Source organism: Neltuma alba, unplaced genomic scaffold (genome assembly GCF_004799145.2).
Source record: "Neltuma alba isolate B1F8T4 unplaced genomic scaffold, ASM479914v2 tig00012192_pilon, whole genome shotgun sequence".
In the NCBI taxonomy this organism is placed as follows: Eukaryota; Viridiplantae; Streptophyta; class Magnoliopsida; order Fabales; family Fabaceae; genus Neltuma; species Neltuma alba.
In genome coordinates this window covers 226,998-248,682 of record NW_021636732.1, presented here as the reverse complement: position 1 = coordinate 248,682, position 21,685 = coordinate 226,998, and the positions used below count along the sequence as shown (strand labels likewise).

Genomic DNA, 21,685 nt, shown 5'->3' with positions numbered 1-21,685 from the left:
AGGGTGTGTTTAGATAAAACCAAACCATGGTTTGAAGAATAGCTTCTGGAAAATAAATTCTGGAAAGAATAGATTTTATGAAAAAGTGATTCTGAGAAGTGAGAGTGTTTGGATAGTTGTTACCAGAAGCACTTTTTATATGTACAATTTACTAAAAAGGGCATAAATTAATATTATAATTATATAAGGGATAGATTTTATAATATATTTTGATTTGAAGAAATAAAATTGTTAATAAAATAATTTTTACTAACATAATTAATAATATATAAGATAATATAACTAATAAATAATTAATATGTATATATATATTTATAAATTATAAGATTAAATAGTGTGGAATGAAGAGAGGCATCAATTATGGGAGCTGCTTTGTCATATGCTGTTGGGCCCACACCAATATTTGGAAAATTTGAACCAGAAGCAATTTCAAACCACTTCTGTCGAAACCTTGGTTTTGGGGTTCAAAACCATGGTTTGACCCCAAATCATGGTTTCACATTTTCTGTCCCTATTTAGTTGGTTTCTTCTCCAAACTATGATTTGGGTTTGGAGGGACATCCAAACAGCACCTAAATCTAGCGATAGTATCAGGATAAGAATGTCAGCTTCATAGGATATATATAAGCATGCGTATGTGAGGACAAACCCAGGCACAGTGAGAGTCATAAATGGGACGATGAAAAGAAAGTGGCGTAGATGGATTTCCAAGCCTCCCAAGGGATGACGAAAGGCCAAATCTAATGAACATTGGACACTTACCTCCGTCATCATTGGAGGTATATCATTATCATTTATCAGTTGCCTGATGCTGATTGCTCGATAACGACAGGAGGCAACATGCAGGCGTGTAGGCCCCAGACGGGTGCACCAATTACCTTACAACGAAGTGTGTAAACACGTTACTTTATGACGTGTCTGACACGCGGCTCAACCGGATTGGATGAACTGCTCAGAATTGGGGTGCTCATTGACATGGACTGCCACGTGCCCACATGTCATAGGGTGCCTCTCCCACAATGACCCGTCATGCACAGCTTGTGACCACCCGGCGTACCACCACCACCACCTGGCGACGATCTTGCTGTGACGAGTCCTCCTATCTCGCTGTGCTACGATCAAATTCATTACCCAATATTGGATTTCTCATTGGTTTGCCTTGTTGCTTTTAGCAAATCGCTTCTAATCCGTCCGCCTCTTGCCGACTGCTTCATTACACTGTGTTTGTTCATCACATACCAATATCAACATCATAATTAATGTCACTATAACGTGAACGTCCCAGATACGAACTAATTAAAATTAAATGTTAAGTGAAGGTCGAATAGGACGCACTCGATCAATCTCACCAAAGGACTCGATATTTCCACGTAGCAAAGGATTAGCATTTGGAATTACCGAAAAGTGCATAGTGGGCCCACATCCAGAACCAAAAGGGGCTAGCTGCTAGCCGCCCTCACATATAAACCCCCAACCCCAGAGCCCGTAGGCCCAAGCGGCACGTGCCAACGCTGTCCTTTGCAGTTTTTATACGTGCGTAGCGCTATTTAAGCGCCAGGCAGGTATTGAGTTCTGACGATTGCTTCAGCCTAAGCAGTCAGCAGTGCAACTAGAATGAATTAATGAAAGATCAATCATTTCGTCCCCCGGAAATTTTCGATTCTTCAGGTTTCATGATTATTTCATCGATTTGTTGTGCAACGAATAGTTCATGTACTGTTTTGTTTCTCGATTATAATTCTATGGTATTTCACTCTGGATTATGATTTTGTTCTCTCATTTTCTATGATGGCGGGCTTTTGTTGTGTTTCTCTCGTATTCAACCGTTTAGTTGGCGAGATTTTTTTTCCTTCTCTTTTTCAAAGGAGGAGCTAGACGGTGTTGTTTTTAGGTTATGATTTTATGTCGAAGTGTTTTATTGAAAATTGCGTGGCTTTGTAAACTGTTTGATTTTGGGGGGTCAATCGTATAAAAAGCTGGCGAAGCAAGCAGTTCGTTATACCGGTGTCAAATTCGATATATTTTATATAGTGTCGTACTTATTGAGTTCAAATTTTGTTGTTTTCAGTTTTTGAGCAATCAGTTTAGGCTAGCATTCTGAGTTATATCTATTTTTATTGCATTTGACAGCGAAAGAAGTCGACGGAAACTTGTAGGAGACGGTGTTGGAAACCCCTGTGGCCATGCCTTACCTTGTCCGAGAGAAACTATTTATTGGTGATATCAGTGACGCTGCGGCAATCCTTCAAAATGGTAGCGATGAAATCACGCATATTTTATCGGTTCTTACCTCTGCTTCAATATCATTCTTTTCCGAATGGCGAAGTAGCCTAACGATCCCGGCGAAGGAAATTAAGAAGGTATATGTGGGTGGTGATCATGTTGGTGCTCCTGATGATGACTTGGGTGATATATCAAGGAGTCCGTTGTCACCGGCGAACCTTTTGTACTCGTTGGAATATGCAGGTAAGGATTTGAAGTTGGTCAGGATGGCTGTCCCTCTGAGGGATACAGAAAATGAAAATTTGTTGGACTACTTGGATGTTTGCCTTAATTTTATTGATCGAAGTAGGAAAGATGGTTCTGTTCTGGTGCACTGCTTTGCTGGAGTATCAAGAAGGTATCATTTATATTATATAACCAATTCTCTTCAATTTGCTACATCAGTTAATTGACTTGATTCTACCATTTGCTGGATGAAAATAATTGAGAATTTGATAAAAATCTAGTTGCATATGTCAGTTCTCCAAATCATTTGCTCAATGATTTGGAACAAAAGATGAGTTTTAAATTAAAGTCAGCGCAAGGCTACTTAGGAAAATATGGAACTTGTGCCGTCTTACTGTTAATATACTCCTGAAGTAGCTGGTAATTTATCTAATATTGCTACTTCAGAAGATTTTGAGACTATGACTGTGAATAAGAGTTCAAGATGTATAATATTTCTCGCAAATTCTGGTGCTGGTTATCTGATCATTTTTTGATTGACTCCTAACTATTTTCTGTCTCCCAAAAAAACTAAAAGGAGGAGAAATAATTGTTAAACTTTATTCTTATGTTATAATTTATTTGATTCTGACCACAAGAATTTAGATGTATTATGAGGCTTTTTTCTATGACCCTTCAATAATGCTTAAGTACATACAAACATGGCTTTTGCAGTTTGTTTTTTTAAAAGACTTTATACTGATTAATTTCAGAAATGGTCTAGAAGAGGCTTATGTTGGAACTGCCTTTCCACTTTTCTGGATTGTCTAGACCTAATGGTTTACATCCTTCTTTGCGTGTGTTCATTACAGTGCAGCAATCATTACAGCATATCTGATGAGATCTGAACATCTATCTCAAGAAGGTGTGAACCACTACGCTGTATAAAGTCTTCAGGGAATGCGTTTTGGTACATGCAAGTAGCTTTCTACTTCAGTATGCCTTAATTATACTAACAGATATTCTTGACAACAAAATCTACTTGCATCTTTACCCTGCTAAACAACAGTTCAAGGAACTGGCAACTGAACCAGTAGATTTTCCAAACAAACGTTACCCCTTCCCAAACCAAAAGGGATGGAAAAAATGCATTGGCTGTTTTGTCTTATCACCATCTGTTCTATTATCGATTATAGTAGTATCTCTTCCCCACACCTCAGTGTCCTTCATTTCTCTTCTGAGCTGAATGTATTCGAGTATCTTTGTCTCCCAGATTCAGCTGTCATTTTATCCATGTCTTCTATAATTATTTTCCTGCGCCTGCAGATGCCCTTCATTCATTAAGGCAGAGTTGTGAATTCGTCTGCCCCAATGATGGATTTCTAGAACAGGTGTGCAATGAAACTTCATGATATATGGTGTAGATTCTTTTACGCACACACATCCTACCAATCAGAAATATGACATTCTTTGAAGTTTTCTTCTTCTACTTCAGTTAAAAATGTTTGAGGAGATGGGCTTCAAGGTAGATCGCTCTAGCTCTATATACAGGCGCTTTCGTTTGAGAGTACTGGGTATGGCTTCGATTCTGTCTGCCCTGCTGTTTTGGTATCTCATATCTTCCTTGTAGGTTTTAGTGGTAGCATGACATATGATAGATGGGCTATTCCTCAAACATAGAAATATCAAAATTTCACCAATCCGATAAAATAGAGGGCTGGGCGAGGGATTAATGTAGAAGGGAAGCTTAGAAGTCATGGTTGTTCAAGTCTCCTGAGAGCGGTGCTTGCGAGACAATAAATATCAGCAACTGTTCTGATGGTTCCCGTTTTGTGCATACTTTGGTGTTCATGTCACGAATCTTTTTGCCTTCTTTGATCTTCAAAATTTAAAAAGGTCACTTCTAGTTTGCGTCATCCAATGAAAAGTTATTTTTGTCATGTTCTTTCAGGTAAGAATTATAACTCGGGGGCGAGAATAGACAGTTCTAAACTTGGAGCTGATCCTGGCATGCCTGTTAGTGTTGCTTCAGAAGTAGAAGGAGCTCCAAGAGCCAGAAATAATCATAGTCCTACATATCGCTGTAAAAAGTGTCGGCGTGTAGTTGCATTGAAGGAACATGTTGTAGACCATGTTCCAGGTGAAGGTGATGCATCAAGCGAGTGGCAGAAGTGGAGAAGTGACAGCCTGTTTAACAAATGCAATGAATATGAGTGTTCTTCCATATTTATTGAGCCACTTCAATGGATGAAAGCAGGTAAACAATCATTCAACTAAACACACCCCCCCCCCCAAAAAGAAAAAGAGAATTATCATGAGATTCAAGAAAAAAATTTAATTATCAAAAAGTCTCAATAACAAGTGAGTAGTATAAACTAATTGTTATTTCTTGCATTAGAACTTGTCATTGTATACTACTCAGTTATTGACGGACTTAAAAATAATTAAATCTCTTCCTTAAGACCTGATTACAGTTCCCCCCATGAGTGTGAACTGGCATTTTTGGATGATCAAAACCTAAAATTTTTGGATGGTCTTTTCTATCCACTTTGAAATGTGCTTGGTTTGCACATGTACTAAAATGTTGACACTTACCTTGAATGCTATATGGATGGGTTCGCTTGAGTGTTCTGCTGAGCTCTCATTAATTACCAGAGCTTGAAAAAAAAAAAAAAGTTTACTTTAAGATCCCCCTAAATTTTAAAATTTGTTTCTTAATTCAGTTGAGGAAGGTGCATCGGAGGGGAAGTTGAACTGTGCCCACTGTGACGCCCGCTTGGGAAACTTCAATTGGTTTGGCATACAATGCAGCTGCGGAAGCTGGATATCCCCAGCCTTTCAGATCCACAAGTGCCGAGTGGATGCAAGCCCTATCTAACTTTATGACCACCAACTCCTTGCATATTTTTGGTGGGAAACGATGAATATGTTGTCAGAAAACGCCTATTCTGCTCAGGTTTCCCTAAGCCAACGGAGTTGAAAGCGATTGAGGCCTTCTTGAACTGTTTGCTTTACTTGAGGGGTTTCAGTATCTTTAGTGAATACAACTACATGAGCTGGCTTATTTTCTACATGTGGGCTTGATTGCTTGATGGTTTAATTAATGCATGAAGGGATTTCTACATGCCCCTCGTTTATGGTATCTTTATGCTCGCTCACTTCGAGTGTGAAGAGTAAGATAATACACGATACAAGTTGAATTATTTGTCTTAAGAGTTTTGAGCCGTCAATGATCTAAAGACTGGTACATTTCCGGAAAATCGGTTTCAACGCAGTAAATGGGTATCATGCAATTTTTATGTTCATCATCTGATAAAAGCTAAGTCTCTATTCTCTGCATTACTCCAACTTTTTACCATTAAATAAATATTTAAAATCTATTACATCTAAATCTAATCTCCAAAAAGAGTAGCGTTGCTCGCTGAGCACACGATTCTTTTATCTCAAGCAAGACTTCATCTCCAGATGATCGCTTCCAGATAACCAGAATGCAGGACAGTAGTCAGTAACTACTAGCGTTCAATTAGTTCCCTGATGCGAGACAGCTTACAAACGTAATAAAACCTTCTAAAAATGATGAGGCTATTAGTTTAAGATCTCATCACAGGAGGAATCTTAAACCCTCTTTAAGTTCAAGGCATGTGCCTTTTAGAGACGAAAACCATTTGTTTGACCATTGAAGAGAAGCTGAATCAGTAAGTGTAATTATCATATTGAGGAACATCTTCCTCCTGGCCAGGGCAACAAAAATGTTCTCTTTAAACATAAAAGAGACGAATAAAAAAGGAGGGGTAAAGCGGGGATGTCAAAGTGCACTTGACCGGGACCACACATGGGATGCATTCTTGATTGTTTTTCATGTTAAGCATGTATGTGCCAGAACAATCTGCGTACAAGAACCTGTCACTACAGCCATCTAATTCACAGCTTGTTTTCCGTATGGCATAAGAAATTTGTACAGGTTCCTAATTCTCATTCACTTAACAATGCCAATCCTGAAACATGTTTCTAAAGATTCAAGTAAAGGTGGGGACAAAAGTGAACTTTGAACAGGAGAGGGGGAAAGGAAAAGAGGAACCCTAGTTAAGGATGGTATCAAAAAATGTCTGAAGTTACCGTAACCATGACCATCCTCACATTAGAATCAGCGACCCTCCAGGACTTCATCTCATGCTGTGGCTTCCATATGTAAATATAAAAACAATTAGGCTCTCATTAATACATGACTTTATTGGTGCGATTGTGCCTCCAGCAGGATGTTCGTAGCCACATTAACATCGTTCCTGGCCTGCACCAGTGCCTGTCTAGCAGAATCCCTATCAAAGCCCATAGAGACAAGTGTAGAGATGGAGTCCTCCGATGGTACTGGGACAGACTGCACTGGAGCAGGGTAGTTCCTCTGCAACAAACAGATAGTTCTCAAGTAAGCCAACATAATTTAGTTGCCAGCTACCCAGAATGATGTAGATTCCATATAATTCATCCTAAACATGGACCAATTAATGTTTCTATTTTATGGCTACTGTTCTCAACTATGTATTACTAAAATACAAGTTTTTACGAGATGGAAATTTTGATTTAATAATCTGTGCACAGCTCCGAAATGTTCAGTAGCAAACCAATGGCCGGAAACAGCCTTCCAAGCTTTCAGGGATACTCCAAAATGCTTAATGGCACCTATGCGAAATCACACACTTCATAACCCCAAAACGAAATAAAGCCAGATTTCTTTTATTTCATTCTTTCTCCCCCTGCCCGACCTTGTTTTCAACCCAAAAAAAAAAGAAAGAAAGAAATGAATCAGATTGCTAAGCTAACAACAGCTGACCTGCTTCTATCAATTCTTTTTCAAACAATAAAATGAGATATAGATAATTTTACTGCAGCCATTGTGATAATTGCAGCCTGGATTAAAGATTCAAGAGAAACAGGAAAGTAACTACATAAATTTTTTAGTAGGTGTTGTCATGAAGACCACTAGGGATATTAACAGCATCAAGCATAAAATAGCCCAAATTGTTAACATATTGGCCCCATAAAAACTGATTGAGTTATTCATATCATAATTATAATGCAACCAAAGTAGTGAAACAGTTGTGAGCACAAAATAAAACTAACCTCCATCTGACGAGCAGGATAGGATGGCATGTTTCCCACTACATTCCTTGTTGATGCTGAACGTGGACTTCCCATGGATGGCAAGGAAATCCTTGAAAAGAAGGAGGCTATAAACTCTGGGAACTGTAATGCAGAATGTCAAAACACAATCATGTATTAATTACAATAACTGCCAGATGATCAAATAATTGCATCATAACAATCTATATTTGCAGTCTTTGATTATCATTACTCTCTCTCTCTCTTTCTGGAACTGATTTGAATATCATCATAGATGCAGCGCCACAAGATTTTGATCCCTTTTAAAATATACCCCAATCTTCCGACTGAAAATTACCTTTGCTTTGCGTATGTAGAAGACATTTAAACGGTACAAGGAACCAGCAAGGATGCCACACATCCCTGGCAAAAGAGACCTTTTCCATGATGATAAAAGAAGCTGCAAAATGATTAACTAGCTTTAGCAGTTGACTGTTCATGAAATATGTATCTGCTGTTTAAAAAAAAAAAAGACAATTCACACATACTCAGCTGTAACTTACCTGTACACCAGCTAAATATATGAATGATTTATCAGAGAAGTGGAAACCAGCTACACGAAACCGTGTTGAAACTGGAATGTCAAAGAAAAAGGGTACGAATGAAGCAAATATAAGACCATAAGGTCCAGGGGTGACTAAGATTGCTGCAGGATCTGCAAAGAGTGAAAACACTTGGACAATAAGAATTTTAGAAACATAAACTATTTTGTAGCATTGTGCAAAAAACAACATGAATTGATTAATCACATTATAAAGTCTCTTAACTGCAGTCCTAAATATTCAAATTTAAAAGAGTATTCAAAGGCTTCATGATGTGAACTGTTCTATCAAATTCTCACATAATAATTGTGCCCATCGGGCCCTTGAAAGAACTACGCATGACACGCTCATATCATTCAGCATGCCACAAGGCAAGACTATAGCTAAAAAACACTAAAGAGATAACCTTGAATTCTTGAGTTTTCTAAACTGTACAGAAGTTTCATTCTAACCATCAGGATCTACTGTTTAGATTTTACCAAACGAACCTGCTCATGCTAATGGATTCCCTCCATCCACTTTTGTCTATACCTCCTTACATTGCAATCTGAGTCGCCCAATATAATTGAACAGCTAAAAGAACAACCTGAAGTTAACATCTCAAAACACAAGACACTCATCTATATCTCTATAAAATGTACTTGTTCTCACTTCTCTCAAAACTTCTCTTCCTCAGCTTCCTGTCCCATCCACCAACATTTTGAGATGAATTAATTTTTTTGTTTGCTTCCCCAGTCAATTACCCAAATTTTTTTTTTTTTTGTCATCATGAAAGTGGTTCTTTCTTTCGGTGAATAACGGACAAAATAATAGGGAGAAGACAAGATCATGGAATGATAAATTCAGGAATTAATGAAAAATTCATAGGTCATCTTGCACTACGTCAAACATCCTTATGTCCATTTACTGCCATGACCGAGTCCCACTTGTAATTTTGTTGCTGGGAAAGCATCTTATGAAAGAAAAGAAGAAACATCAACTGTCAAGAAGGAAACTAAGCAGATGAACATAAGTACCATGCAGGAACAAAATATGAAGCAGAAGCTATCATTAAAACATGTATTAGAAAACAGATCAATCAAACAGGGTTCTGGAGTTGAAAGGTAAGATAAAAGTATAATATTGAGAATGAATACCTCTTAGGATTGCTATAGAAAACACCTCAAACAGTAGTGAGATTAATATGGAGAATGTGATAAAGACCTGCATAAGGAGTGGAGATGCTTCAAAATAATATACAGGGTGTAGAGGGCAACTGTTGATAAAAATAATGTAAGGCACCTGAAAAGAAAGACAAAATAGACCCAGGCAGGTTGCTTGTGGGGAACATGGCATTGAAATGAATCACACAAAATGCAAACGTTGATGATAGAACACTAGCTATTTTTGAGATCTAACGACCAAATGATGGTGCTAGACAAATGACTATTTGGGGGAGGTAACAATGGCAGGACAGTAGCAACATAAAAATGGTTCAGCAAAGGGCATCAGCCTTAACTAAACATATGCTAATCCACTCATCAACCTCTGATCAAGCCAAACTTGGTCCTGGAAATATATTAGAAGATTGCCCAAAAATTCTTGAATATAAACTTACAACTGACTTACTGAATATTTATTGGAACCTATCTGTCTCTCGAAGACCCTGAAATAGTATAGCAGAAACAGTCCAAACATCAACTCTGGAGTTGATGAAAAAGCAAATATGGACACAATCAATTTCCAGAGGCGAAGCTTTCCAAATATGTCCTGGCAGGAAGAGGGCAGTATACGGTAAGAGTACGCAGAAGTTGTATGAGGTGCACAAGTCTTTTAATCCTTTCATTTTTATTGGCAGTTAACAACAGTCAGATAATTCTTTGTAAATATTCTTCTTCCAGACTTGTTCATTGCTAGTAAGATCTTAACAACAACTTATAAGGAAAACGGAGTCTACTAATAAAGCTCTGATTTTATACCAAATGAAAATTATATCAGACCAATTGTATGACCTTAGCATCACAAATTGACAATTAGCATGCCAGGAACCTGAATAATGGTAGCAAAAAGTATCAGAGACCCATTTTAAAAGAAATCGAAGTAGAAACTAAACTGTACATTTAAGGACTAATAATCCTCGGGCGTCGACCGCAAATTTCATATCGAAATGCCCAACGGCCAGTTCAGTTTAATAACCTAATGCAGATGAAAACTATCGATTCGAATGTACAATTGCATTGACATCTATTGGTGAATTTATTTGATACCAGATACTTAAGCAGAGGAAATAAAAATAGATCGAACAAATTGGGAAGATCACCTGATAAGACAATCCCAGTCTGTTAAAACGACCTTGGATCCCAAAGAAGATAGTAAAAAGCGCTGAGGCGATAATAAAAGTCCTTGTGATGGGAGCATTAGCTGTAACAAACACAGACGACTAAGCTTTTGATTATGAATCGAGAGAAATTATTTCCAGTAAGCACGCCCAACTGATTATTGGGTTAGAGAGAGGGGGAGGGAGAGAGTACGCACTAAAACCAGAGGGGCCACCGTTCATCTTCTCAGTGAAGCAGAAGCAATGGCCTTTGACGCGTGAATTGCCTGAATCTCTGGGTTGTTTTTCTCGCACCCTTTTCTATGGTTTGATCTCTTCCTTTTATTTATTTTTTTCGTATATTTCAGATTCGTGTATATATTCCATTAACGCCGAGTCATTTTTTTCAATCCCACCTCCGATCCTAATTGTAAAATCTTTAGATTATTTTCACCTCACCGTTACAATGACTCTAGTTTTTTCATTGTTCATCTCACAGAAAGCCATTCTTCTTATTTGATAAAGGCCTGTGGTTCAAGATAAAAAACTGCTTGCAAAAAAAAATTGCAATGTTGTATGGTGGTGACTGGTGAAGCGGAACCATTCTTCTCAGCATTTTTAATTCTAAGAAGTATGATATTAATTAAAAGAAACAGTTTCTACTTTCAAGTATCGTGGCTTTTATTCATAAGTAGAGATAATATTTTTTTATCCTTAATATAAAAGCTAGTTGACAAATTTAAATATATAAAAAAAATTAGTTAAATTAATTATTTATAATAAATATGTATTATCTTTTTTAAAATAACCTTACTAATCAAGCGTCATTTTATGAAATATTTAACATATATAATTATTATAAGGAATATCTTGAAAAAATGAATAAATATGATAGACAAATAAATTAGAATTTTATATTTAAAGTCAAACTAAAATACAAATTAACTCTTATATTAAGTATCATGATTCTCTTACAGCGGCCTCTCATGTTCCTCTTCTTTCTTTGGTGGTTTTTCTTGCCATAATCTGTCCCTCATATTTTAACCCTTGTCATTGTAGTAGTAAATGGCTTATAATCTCTTTTTTTTTTGGGCCGATAAATGGCTTATAATCTTGCGTTTAATAAATGAAACAAATTAGTACATCAGTAATGTGAGGATCCAGTGATTTGGATAAGAATTTTTATTGAAAAGTAGTTTTTAAAATAAATTTATAATTTTGAAAACATTTTTGTTATATTATAAAACTTAGTAAATAAATATTGAAACATGATTTTTCTTTTACGGGTTTTGAAATTTTATAAAATGGCCAGTTAAGAAATGGATTACGAAAATAAAAAAGAAAAGAAGTCACACAAAACAAGAAGCACATCTTTACAACAGTGAAACTAATTTTATCTTTGTCGGGATAATATAGCCGACCATCTTTGTTATCGGTGTGCATGTCGTAAATGTTCTCTCTCGTGAATCATAATATTGGCAAAAAAAAAAGGTAAATGTTAATTAATAAACATCATGATATGTGGTAATAGTAATAGTAAGGATAATTAGGTAAATAATGAGAAGGGTAGGTTTATAATAGGATATGAAATGATGTATTGGAGGTTGACTGAATTGATATTTCAATGTTTAGTTTATTTCTCTTTCCTACTGTTATCACACCATTAAATGCAAGTTTGAATTTTTATAAGTATTGACTAGCTTCAGTTGAATTTCTTAATTTGTATAAAGTTATTAATATTACCTTATATTTAATTTTGATTTTAAACATAAATAAAAAACTTCTAATTCTATAAATAATGATTTGTAGAAATAGCAGAGTTGCGTCTGTTCGCCGACTTGGTGACCTTTACCTACCTTCGTCCTATTCTTCGTAGGTTGAAATTAAATTCATTTTGAGAAGGATAAGAGCCGGTTCCTTCGGACCATCACATGATCATGAGTCAACGGTCAACATATATATAAAACCTATGAAATTTATTTCAGACCTCATGCGATGCACTGAGCCTACAATTTAGCTCACATCACAGACAAGGTTCACTAAGGCCCAGAAATCCTCTAACATGAAAACCGATCAAGTCTTGAATATCGATGAATTTGTCATGTTCTTCGACTTCTTTCAACTGAACAAGTTAGAAATAGACTGGTAAAAAAAAAAAAGTAAAAAACAGAACAAGATAGAAACAGAATTGCCTGCGTAGGAAAAGGCATTCATTACAAAAAAGGATAAGCGACCATGAGTAACATATACATGCACACGCACTAATCTTTTATGTCACAGTGATGGTACATATGTTGCTATGTTTGCACTCTATAAATCCTATTCCAAAATTATGAAGTCTATGTATGACTTATGCACAGGACATCATTGAACAATGCCTTCCACCTTCTAGGAAATTTACAGAGTTGTAAAGCATCATCGGTACGAGGCATGCTATGTTATTGTCATCTATTCCACAGTTCTGGTTGGCCAGAGGTTGGTCCATCTTGCAATCTCGTCCTCATCGTGCAGCTTCCTTATTCCCCCGTAAAAACCATCCACATCATTGCCTTCTTCTTTGTGGTTCTTCCTGTTTATCACTGTCTCTCTCCATCGGGACCCAGGGTTGTACTGCTTAAACTCCAATATCACCGTATCTGTTATCCACACCACTCTTTGGTCAGGTAATAAAATTGCAGCTTTGAATTTAAAGAGAGGTGTATAGATGCATTTCAATCTCTAGCCTATGTCCTTTTATAGAGTCACAGGCTACCACAAACCAATCTGTAACTACATGTCATGCACTGCAGAATGTAATGTGCATTATCAAAAGGGATAGGTTTTTGGTAATCAATTATTTCATTAACATAACAAATGTCGTATCCTGAATGCATATTATAATTTAGTGCACCTCCAATCATATAGAATCAACAGTTTTAACCAGGTGAATTTAATTTACTACGATCCTGTTTTAGTTTTGACAGTGGCGAAGTTCCATGCATAAAGCATTAACCTTTTCGAGTTCAATTTGTGATTTTATAACCCCAGAAGATTTTGTACAGATCACAGAACATGGAAACCAAACATATTTTTGCTCTCTTAATTAAATGGTACAAGTGATTCTCTTACCACTCAGGTGACAGCAGCAGTGATTCCCATGCTCTGCGCATGATTTCAAGTGACCAACAACACCATACCACCAGCCTGCAATGACACATTTTTTTTTTTTTTCCAAATGTATTAGAAGCATATAATGGAATACATATCTTGACCAAATTGATGCTAATATGCGTTTCAAGTGATACATAATGAAAAGACTACTGTGGACCCATGGACCGGAGATAGCAGCAAAGCCTGTCAAAAGCGCAAGAGTAATGAAAGATACCATAAGGAAATTCTCTGTTTCTTCTCCACTGAATCTCGATATGATCTCCAGGCCTCAATTCAGCTAAACAGTCAGAGGTATAAAGAACATGAGGAGAAATGTCAACGGGTGGAATTCTCAGTCTTTCCCATGGTATATTTTCCTCAACTGCCCATCGGCCATGAGGAGAGTACCTGCACAAAGCATTCTCATTTTAAGCTCAGGCACGAAGAATCGGGTTTATGCATGTTTCTCAAAGCTTAGTCTCTTACCTTGCCTGAAAGGTGTCAGTTCCAGAGTCATAACAAAGTTGGGCATCATAACAAGATAGCATGAACCCAGCATGACCATTCTGAAAAAAATACAGTAATTTTAGTGAGCAACAATTAAAGAGAATCCACAAAGCAGGGATTGTATCGGTGAAACTTAATGCAACTTGTGAAAGTATTATGAAGATTTTGTGCAGTCAATTACCTCGCGGTTATAGACTTGAGCTGGGAACCAGAACTTGCCATTTGTAAGAGAAATACACAAGGCCATGACAGAATGACTCCTTTCTTGGCCACCATTTTGGGATTTCGTTTTAATCCATGAACATGAACTAAGTAGACCTTTCTGATTCTGTTGGTGGATTTGTGTGTTTCTGGAAGCTACGTGGCATTGCCATTGCTGATAAGCAGAATCACCAATTACTTTACCCCATTTCTTCTTCATGAGTTTCTCCCACAAATATTCACTCTGACATCTATCTCTGAGAGACCTGCACACCGTGGCCATACCGCACAACTCGGCTGGTGAAAGTCGTTCAAGGATACTCTCCAGTGGCAGATCAGGCAAATCCAAGAGCGAAATCTTGCCTCCCTCACCTTCATCATCCAGCTTTGATTCTGAAGTCTTCTTCTTCTTCAATGGCATGGATAGGGGGACCTCATAGAAACTGAAACTGATGCTGCTTTTTTTAATCCTAAAAATTGATGAACTCAACAGGTTCAACCAAGATCCAATCGAGAGACACTTACTGGTAAAGGACTTGGAAAGGATGAGGAAGGAGAGAAAGGATATTAGGAAGCAAAACATTGTAAGAAGATAATAACCAAAGCTGGGTTTCAAGACACAACAACAACGCAACGGCCGCAACGAGTGAAAACGGGAACAACAAAAAGAACTAAAATCCACCTACGGAAGACAATTGCCGCTTAGTGCTTTAATAAAATGATTTATGAGTAGTAGTTTTGTAGGGCCAGCAGACAACAAGCTCTGGAAGCTGGTAGTAAAAAGCAGTTCCAAATCGTTCAAAGAACAAAGATCAAGGATGGTTCATAGTTGCCATTTGCCCATTCGCATCACCGTACAGTGAATTCCCCCACAAAAATAAGCGGGCAGTGCGATGCAGCTGTCACTGGATGTTCACTGAGGAGAGAAGAAATTGAGCCCAAGCGTTGTTTGGTGAGATCACAGCCCCAAAAGAAAAAGACACCGAGAGAATCAAAACCAAAACGCCCGAAATGAATCTGGGAATAGGAACCTATGGTCTAATCTAAGAGGCGGGTTTGAGTTGGATGGCAATTTTAGCGTCTGAACTCTGAATCTCAAAACGCAACGAAAAAAGCTTGGCACGAACAGAGAGAGGCAGAGATCGATTTAAATTGAAGATGACGAGGAGAAGATAGACCAAGCGGGTCCCCCCGAATTCATTTACAGTCTATCCACATATCCATCCCTCACAGCTCACGTCGCGTGAAAACGCGTAATCCGTGTGGACTGATCTATGTGTAGCGAGGAGAAGAAAGAAAGAGATAGATATCGGAAGGATGGATCTTGAGGGGGTGTTTCAAGGGAAGAAGGATACTTTTTGGTGAGGTTCGACATGACTTGTCATAATGCCATAAAAATTTTACCAGTTATTTTGCCGAACTCCCACCAAACTTCAACCCCCCAATGGGCCCAAGCCATCAACGTTGAAAGATCAAACAGGTGTCTGGATAAAAATCAAATTTATTAAAAGTTATTTTATTTTTTTTGTTGATTTTTATTTTATCCATATTTATTATTTTAACCACACTCTCTTCCCCTCCCACTTCTCTTTCTTTTAATAATTTAATTGTTCTCCCTCATACTCTCTTTCCTTATTAATGAGGGTATTTTTAAGAAAAAATTTATACTTTTACACATTAATTATTCTTAATTAATTTTAACTGTTTTTATAAGCACAATTCAGTTATTTGTTTCTTATAATAAGAAACAGAGGGAGTATGATTTTATAAATATAAAAATTTATTTCGTTTTATAAAAAAAATAAAAAAAAATCCTAGACACTCCAACTAAGAGTCAATGACCCTTGAAATTGGGGTAAATAATGTCAACTCGTATAGCCGAACATTGATTACTCCGTTTGCGTTAGTGCCACGCCATGCCTTGTCCTCGTGTCTATCCATCATAAGATGACGATTCCAATTTCGAGTGGCCTTCCCTTTCGTTTCCCGACTCCCACGTCGCTTTCCCCTCTTAACTGTGCTCGATTTCCTCGCGGAGAAGTGACAGTGAAACTTCTTCTAGAATTTCAGTCGTTATTAGGTTATATATGAAAGATGCTCAAAAAATCAACTTCTTCTGATGTTTATGAGCAATTAAAAACATTAATCTTGCCAATGATCTAGAGTTTGCTGCTCAGGTAATGCAAACATATATCCTTAATATATTCATACAATTGACGATCGTACGCATTATCCGCGTCGTGGGATCACCATTTTTCCTACGTGTTAAATATTCATAGTCCATAAAAGTGAGCCGTGTCAGATATGTCTTCGGGAAAAGTAGGTTTGAGGAAGACATTGATTGGGCAGTTTATCCATCGAGGCGTTATTCGATTTAAACTTTTTTTTATTAATATCTTTTTGCAGTTGGGCTGAGGGGCCGGCTTCTTGTGGAACAGTTCCATTGCATTTGTATGTTCTTCTGCATTTATTTTACCCAGGGCAGTTGCTTTGGTGCCATGACCATATCGGATCGCCTGTGTTGGGACCCAGAAGGCAAATTAGTTTTAAAAAAACAAGCAACACGTAAACCACTTCCACTTCATGAACCAATCTTCCCTTGGAAAGCTTGCCACACTTTGCAAACACCTTCATTCCATGCGTTGCCTGTTTATTGCGTTCCGCGTTATTGTTAACAAATAGAGAACTATCCACTCTTGTACCATCTGATTCTGACGATATCTATATATATATATATAATTTCATGTTGTGATTTGTTCATATTACGGCGGAAGAACCAAGTAATTGGGAGAAACACAGAATGGGTCGAGTGGGAAACCTAACGTCATTATTGTGCTCCGTTTCTTTATTAGGTTATCCATATTGCAAGCAAACACGTGATGAGCTACCAACAAAGTTGGTTCAGTCGGGAAAAAATTAGCTCATAACCTAAGGTTATAAATTTAAAATTTGCTACTAACATAAGGATCTTTGTGGGCAATCTTTAAATACATTTTCTATAAATTATGATGAGTTGAGTCATATATAATTACTGTAAGAACGGAGGTGCTTTTCTGCACATGCATATTTAGGTGAACAAATATAAGTCATTGTCATATTACAAAATCATTTCTAAAAAGGTAATATAAAAAAGAATGACTTTCATCTGCAAGCAACTTACAGTTAATTTCAAGCCGGCCATTTTTCATTTTGTTGCGTGTCAGGTGGCTTTCTAAATTAGGAGTATATGACTTGCTTTTTCAAAGTTAATCACGAAATTCTGGATAAACAAACTTAATCTGAATTCAGACTCAAATATATATGGACTTTTGTCACTTTAAATTGCATCGGCTGCTTAAAGGGGTTGACACCAGAAGATATTTATCAAAGGGGCGGCCAAGTGTGTGAGATATTTTCGTTGCAATTAATAATTGGGGGGAGGACTGAGGCGTGAGGGCCATACGGATGTGGCAGTGTAGGGAAGGACGTGTGAACTTTTGACGACATCATCCAGTTATTAATTGCAGGGATTCACGAACCATATCAGTTGCCAACAGCTGGGCCTGGGGCCCTTCCTTTATCCCATCAGATATTTCCTCCCTTTTTCCTCCAAGCCATGAAGAGTCTATATCGTCATCTTCCGAGAAATGCTGATTTTACAGCTTGATTCCTATATGCTACGTACATACGCTGCTGACGTATATATATTTTGAAAAAAGAAACCCATAAAAACAACTTAATTATATTTTTGTAAGTTTTCTTCTAATTAAGGAAAAACAAATTTAATTTTGTTTTTATACTTTCTTGGTAACTTGTCGTTGAGTTTCCATCTACGAAATTTGACCTTGTTCCTATATTTCATTGGTAACTTGCCATTGAGTTTCCTTCTACTCGAGGGGATCAAATTTAATTTTGGTTCTGATATCGATGGTCGCACATGTACTGTAGAATTTGATAAATAAAATTTTATTGGGCTTTGTGATCTCTTTCTACTTTGACATTCCGGCCCATTTTCTCATTCTCCCTTCAATTTCTGTTCTCTTCCCCTCCGTTCTGGTCACTTCTCCCTTCTCTCTCTCTGTTTCTCCTTGCATCCCTTCTCTGTTTCTGCAACTCTCTTCCTCATAATTTCTCTCTGTTTTTATCATTCTCCTTATAACCTCCTCTGTTTACATTAGCCCAAGTGCTTGTGAGTGTGTTTTACATCAATGTGTCAGTTCGCAAGTCATAACTCAGCGTGGCATCATGCCAATTCTGCAATATCGTCCCATCTTTGCACATAGAGACGCGTAATTTCAATTAATATTTTACAGAGCCATTAAATGAATTGACGTTAGGGGTCTAAAACCATTATTACACATTCGTCATAGGGCTGGGCAGGAAACCAAAGCAAGCCAATCTCGAGTGAGATACACAGATCCGTGACAGAATCATCTGGGAATGAAGCATCAGTCCATTGTGAAATATTTCTTGAACTCGACCCGAGAGTGCTTATGATGGGCCGATCACTTTTAAACGCCCCTGATATTTCCAATCTGTTTCTTCTGGATTTAGCACCCGCCTTCCTCAAGCTACGAGCTTTTTCCATTTCTGTCTCAGCATTCTTCCCCATAAATGCTCAGTTCTGCATTTAATTTGTCCCTTGGGAAAGTGCAGAGCTTTGATACTTTGCATGTATAGTTCAGAAGGAGAGAGATGTTCCGATTAGATGCATTCCAACACTGAGTTTGGCAAATCCGACAGACAAATTTTGCATCTGCTTTCCATATTCATCATCTTGATCACTGTTTTTTTGGGACCATAATAGTGTCGCTTTTTTCAGTTGTTTTTTTCTGGGGCAATCAGGATGAAGATGTCAAAAAATGACAAGGGACGTTCTGTTTCTTCCTTCCTCATTTTCAGCTAACTTGATGTGATGATATTTTATTAGTTTAAATGGCAGGACAAGAGTCGGAAACTCCAGCAATCGTTCTTCTCAATGCTAAATTTTGGCCTGAAATTTATACTTTTGGTGTTCATAATTCTCTAATGAGGTTTTGGTAACTTAAACTCAGTAATTAAAAAGTATAATTATGAAATTGAAATAGTAATTTTGAACTTAATTTATGTTTTTTATAGCATTTTGCGTTAATCATCAATGTAATTGTAATCATTGTTCGCCTCGTGGATGTGCTGTACGACCTTGTAAACATCGAAGTCATTTCTATATTCAATTTATTATTAAGGCTGAAAACGACCTTGGGGAAAAAGTTGAGAAAAATATGCCCAATGATATTTGGGGATTTTTTTTTTTTTCAATATACCTATTTGTACGGCAGGTTGCTTCGGTAGGCTTGTTAAACAAGCAAGGAATTTGACCAAGAGTCAAAAAGTGAAGTCAAGAGTCAAGACGAAGTATTGAGATCTCTTTATTCCCAAAAGACGTGCCAAGTCGCCTGCAGAAGAAACGTATCCCATCCAGATTATCGGACTAATAAATCGCACCAACCCAACTGATTTTTGGCTGTGTTGTTCAACGGCTTTAGAAAAAATTCAATTTGACCATGCGAATATCCTTTTTTTTTTTTCCGCCGACCATGAATTATATATCAAATATTAGTATGATTTCCTTTTTTTCTTTTCATAAGATATTAGTATGATTTCCTAATACAACAAATACAGAAAAATAATGTTCAATAAAAAAAATTTCAAAATCATCATACTTTCTTCTCCCTCCCAACATTTACTTCTTATATTTTAAAACATGTAGATATTATTATTGATTATGTTTGGTTGGATATAAAATAATGATGGATGAAACTCTAAATTTTTTAATTATAATTCACTTCTAATGACCTCACCAAAATCAAGAAAACATGACTGATTCATTGACTTGTTTGGAAAAGAAAATTATTTCCAATTTAGATTATAAAGAAACACTACATTAATTTTCGACTCTCTAATTAATAAGTTGCACTAGGGATAATATTTGGAAAAAGTTAATTAATGATACAGCAATAAGCGACTCATATTTAGGACAATTAATTTCTTCTACAAGACAAAGACACCCTACAGAAGGAAGTGGAGGGAGGATGCAAGTAATGTCGAGGAAAGAGCCTTTTCCAGGTGTCAATCTGTGGTTGGCTATGAATCTTCCTAATTCCTCCATACAAGCGGCCCCTTCCATCATCATGCTCCCGGCCGTTGTCTTTGCTGAGAACCAAGCGTTTCATTCGAGATGTTGGAGGATACTGCTTAAACTCCACCACCACCACTTCTGTCACAAACTAAATATTTAATACCCACATGGCCACGCCAACCATTCATAAAATAAAATCTAAGTCACAGACGATTAACAGCATAAAACCGTAGATATATAATCTCACCACTTTGGTCACACCCACAATTATTCTCATGCTCATCACATGTTTCCAGGTGTCCTATAGTAGCATACCACCATTCTGCATATCATCACAGATTAAGGAATGAGAATTGGTATATCAAAGCTCTGGTCTATCACACATATATAATCACACAGGAATTGAATCTAGAAACAAGAACAGGTTCATGGACTTGTTCTTATACTTGGCTCCCGACCAAATGATTCCAGTTATAATCATTTTTTTTAACAGAGGAAATATTGTACGTGGTTTAGAGGCAAAGCGTACATACCATAAGATGTTCGCCTAGCTGTTCTGAATTGGATTTCAATGTGATCCCCAGGTTTCAAGTTACTGAGGTCATCAGAGACGTGAAGAGCGTTTGGAGGAGTTTCAACTGGTGTGGCTCTCACCTCATCCCACCTTATGTTTTTCTTTAAAACATGCCAACCCCGACGTTGTATTCTGCACCCAAAGTTAATAACCATTCATCTTAAAAGACCAAATCATGAAATTATTAATTCTCAAAAAAAATCAATAAGAGCAATTTATGTAGCCTGGCAGAGGAAGTCGTTGTTCCTTACCGTGCTTGAAAGGAATCTGTTTCAGATTCGTAACTAAGTAAGGCGTCGTAGCAAGATACTCCATTGCCCTGCAACCCTTTTGCATTATATATATATAGAAACAGTGTTTTTTTAATTTCATTGAAAGAAAAATCCAAGACTACTTTCTGGGAAATAAAGCATTCTTACCTTGTAAATTTGAGCTGGGAACCAGAACTTTCCATTCTCCACAGAAAGATATAAAGCTTTCATGAAATAATTTGATAACGAACCTCTAAGCTTCTCAGAGTCTTCCAAATATGAGCCGAGAGAGAGACGTGGCCAATCCCCACTAAAAGTTCCCACCGAACCATTATTTTGATGGATCCTGAAAGAGTTCTCCTCTTTTGCTGATGTTATATGCCATTTCCATTCCTTATAAACCACATCTCCTACTACTGGACCCCATCTTCGTCTGATGTGTTCTTTCCAGAGATCATCACCTGAGCATCTCTTCCTCAGAATACTACATACTTCCGACACCAT

General features: G+C 37.2%; 4 protein-coding genes across 6 annotated transcripts; 1 reads left to right on the top strand and 3 right to left on the bottom strand.

Annotated features, from left to right (window-relative positions):
• The first annotated feature begins 1,550 nt into the window (after positions 1-1,550).
• LOC114724554 (dual specificity protein phosphatase 12) lies at positions 1,551-5,681 on the top strand. 3 transcript variants are annotated; one of them, XM_028910914.1, is made up of 7 exons: positions 1,551-1,668; positions 2,131-2,620; positions 3,300-3,352; positions 3,754-3,818; positions 3,923-4,001; positions 4,379-4,684; positions 5,151-5,681. In XM_028910914.1, the coding sequence occupies exons 2-7, from the start codon at positions 2,184-2,186 to the stop codon at positions 5,303-5,305; spliced, it is 1,095 nt and encodes a 364-aa protein (XP_028766747.1). In that variant the 5' UTR covers positions 1,551-1,668; positions 2,131-2,183; the 3' UTR covers positions 5,306-5,681. The 3 variants fall into 3 exon arrangements, with proteins under 3 accessions (XP_028766747.1, XP_028766749.1, XP_028766748.1); XM_028910915.1 differs by lacking the exon at positions 1,551-1,668 and adding an exon at positions 1,697-1,713; XM_028910916.1 differs by lacking the exons at positions 3,754-3,818; positions 3,923-4,001.
• A 429-nt stretch (positions 5,682-6,110) lies between these two features.
• On the bottom strand, positions 6,111-10,769 carry LOC114724555 (rhomboid-like protein 20). The gene is made up of 8 exons (XM_028910917.1): positions 10,641-10,769; positions 10,426-10,526; positions 9,735-9,875; positions 9,263-9,329; positions 8,088-8,239; positions 7,883-7,984; positions 7,546-7,668; positions 6,111-6,826 (listed from the first exon to the last, which is right to left on the bottom strand). The coding sequence occupies exons 1-8, from the start codon at positions 10,663-10,665 to the stop codon at positions 6,656-6,658; spliced, it is 882 nt and encodes a 293-aa protein (XP_028766750.1). The 5' UTR covers positions 10,666-10,769; the 3' UTR covers positions 6,111-6,655.
• Positions 10,770-12,498: 1,729 nt separating this feature from the next.
• On the bottom strand, positions 12,499-15,123 carry LOC114724590 (F-box protein At2g26850). The gene is made up of 5 exons (XM_028910963.1): positions 14,240-15,123; positions 14,038-14,117; positions 13,787-13,959; positions 13,531-13,605; positions 12,499-13,058 (listed from the first exon to the last, which is right to left on the bottom strand). Exons 1-5 carry the CDS (start codon positions 14,840-14,842, stop codon positions 12,871-12,873), a joined length of 1,119 nt encoding a protein of 372 aa, XP_028766796.1. The 5' UTR covers positions 14,843-15,123; the 3' UTR covers positions 12,499-12,870.
• A 5,135-nt stretch (positions 15,124-20,258) lies between these two features.
• Positions 20,259-21,685, bottom strand: LOC114724506 (F-box protein At2g32560-like). The gene is made up of 5 exons (XM_028910857.1): positions 21,350-21,685; positions 21,182-21,249; positions 20,890-21,062; positions 20,604-20,678; positions 20,259-20,494 (listed from the first exon to the last, which is right to left on the bottom strand). Exons 1-5 carry the CDS (start codon positions 21,683-21,685, stop codon positions 20,259-20,261), a joined length of 888 nt encoding a protein of 295 aa, XP_028766690.1.

Coding starts and splice junctions, on each gene's coding strand:
- LOC114724506 (XM_028910857.1), bottom strand. CDS start 21,685: ATGGTGTCGGAAGTATGTAGTATTCTGAGGAAGAGATGCTCAGGTGAT. Junction 21,063..21,181: donor ACAGATTCCTTTCAAGCACG/GTAAGGAACAAC, acceptor CTTTGGGTGCAG/AATACAACGTCGGGGTTGGC. Junction 20,495..20,603: donor TTGTGGGTGTGACCAAAGTG/GTGAGATTATAT, acceptor AGTTTGTGACAG/AAGTGGTGGTGGTGGAGTTT.
- LOC114724554 (XM_028910914.1), top strand. CDS start 2,184: ATGCCTTACCTTGTCCGAGAGAAACTATTTATTGGTGATATCAGTGAC. Junction 2,621..3,299: donor TTTGCTGGAGTATCAAGAAG/GTATCATTTATA, acceptor TGTTCATTACAG/TGCAGCAATCATTACAGCAT. Junction 3,353..3,753: donor TGAACATCTATCTCAAGAAG/GTGTGAACCACT, acceptor CTGCGCCTGCAG/ATGCCCTTCATTCATTAAGG.
- LOC114724555 (XM_028910917.1), bottom strand. CDS start 10,665: ATGAACGGTGGCCCCTCTGGTTTTA. Junction 9,876..10,425: donor GACTGGGATTGTCTTATCAG/GTGATCTTCCCA, acceptor TCTTCCTGCCAG/GACATATTTGGAAAGCTTCG. Junction 9,330..9,734: donor TAGGTTCCAATAAATATTCA/GTAAGTCAGTTG, acceptor CTCCTTATGCAG/GTCTTTATCACATTCTCCAT.
- LOC114724590 (XM_028910963.1), bottom strand. CDS start 14,842: ATGTTTTGCTTCCTAATATCCTTTCTCTCCTTCCTCATCCTTTCCAAG. Junction 14,118..14,239: donor CTCAAGTCTATAACCGCGAG/GTAATTGACTGC, acceptor TATTTTTTTCAG/AATGGTCATGCTGGGTTCAT. Junction 13,960..14,037: donor ACTGACACCTTTCAGGCAAG/GTAAGAGACTAA, acceptor TGCTTTGTGCAG/GTACTCTCCTCATGGCCGAT.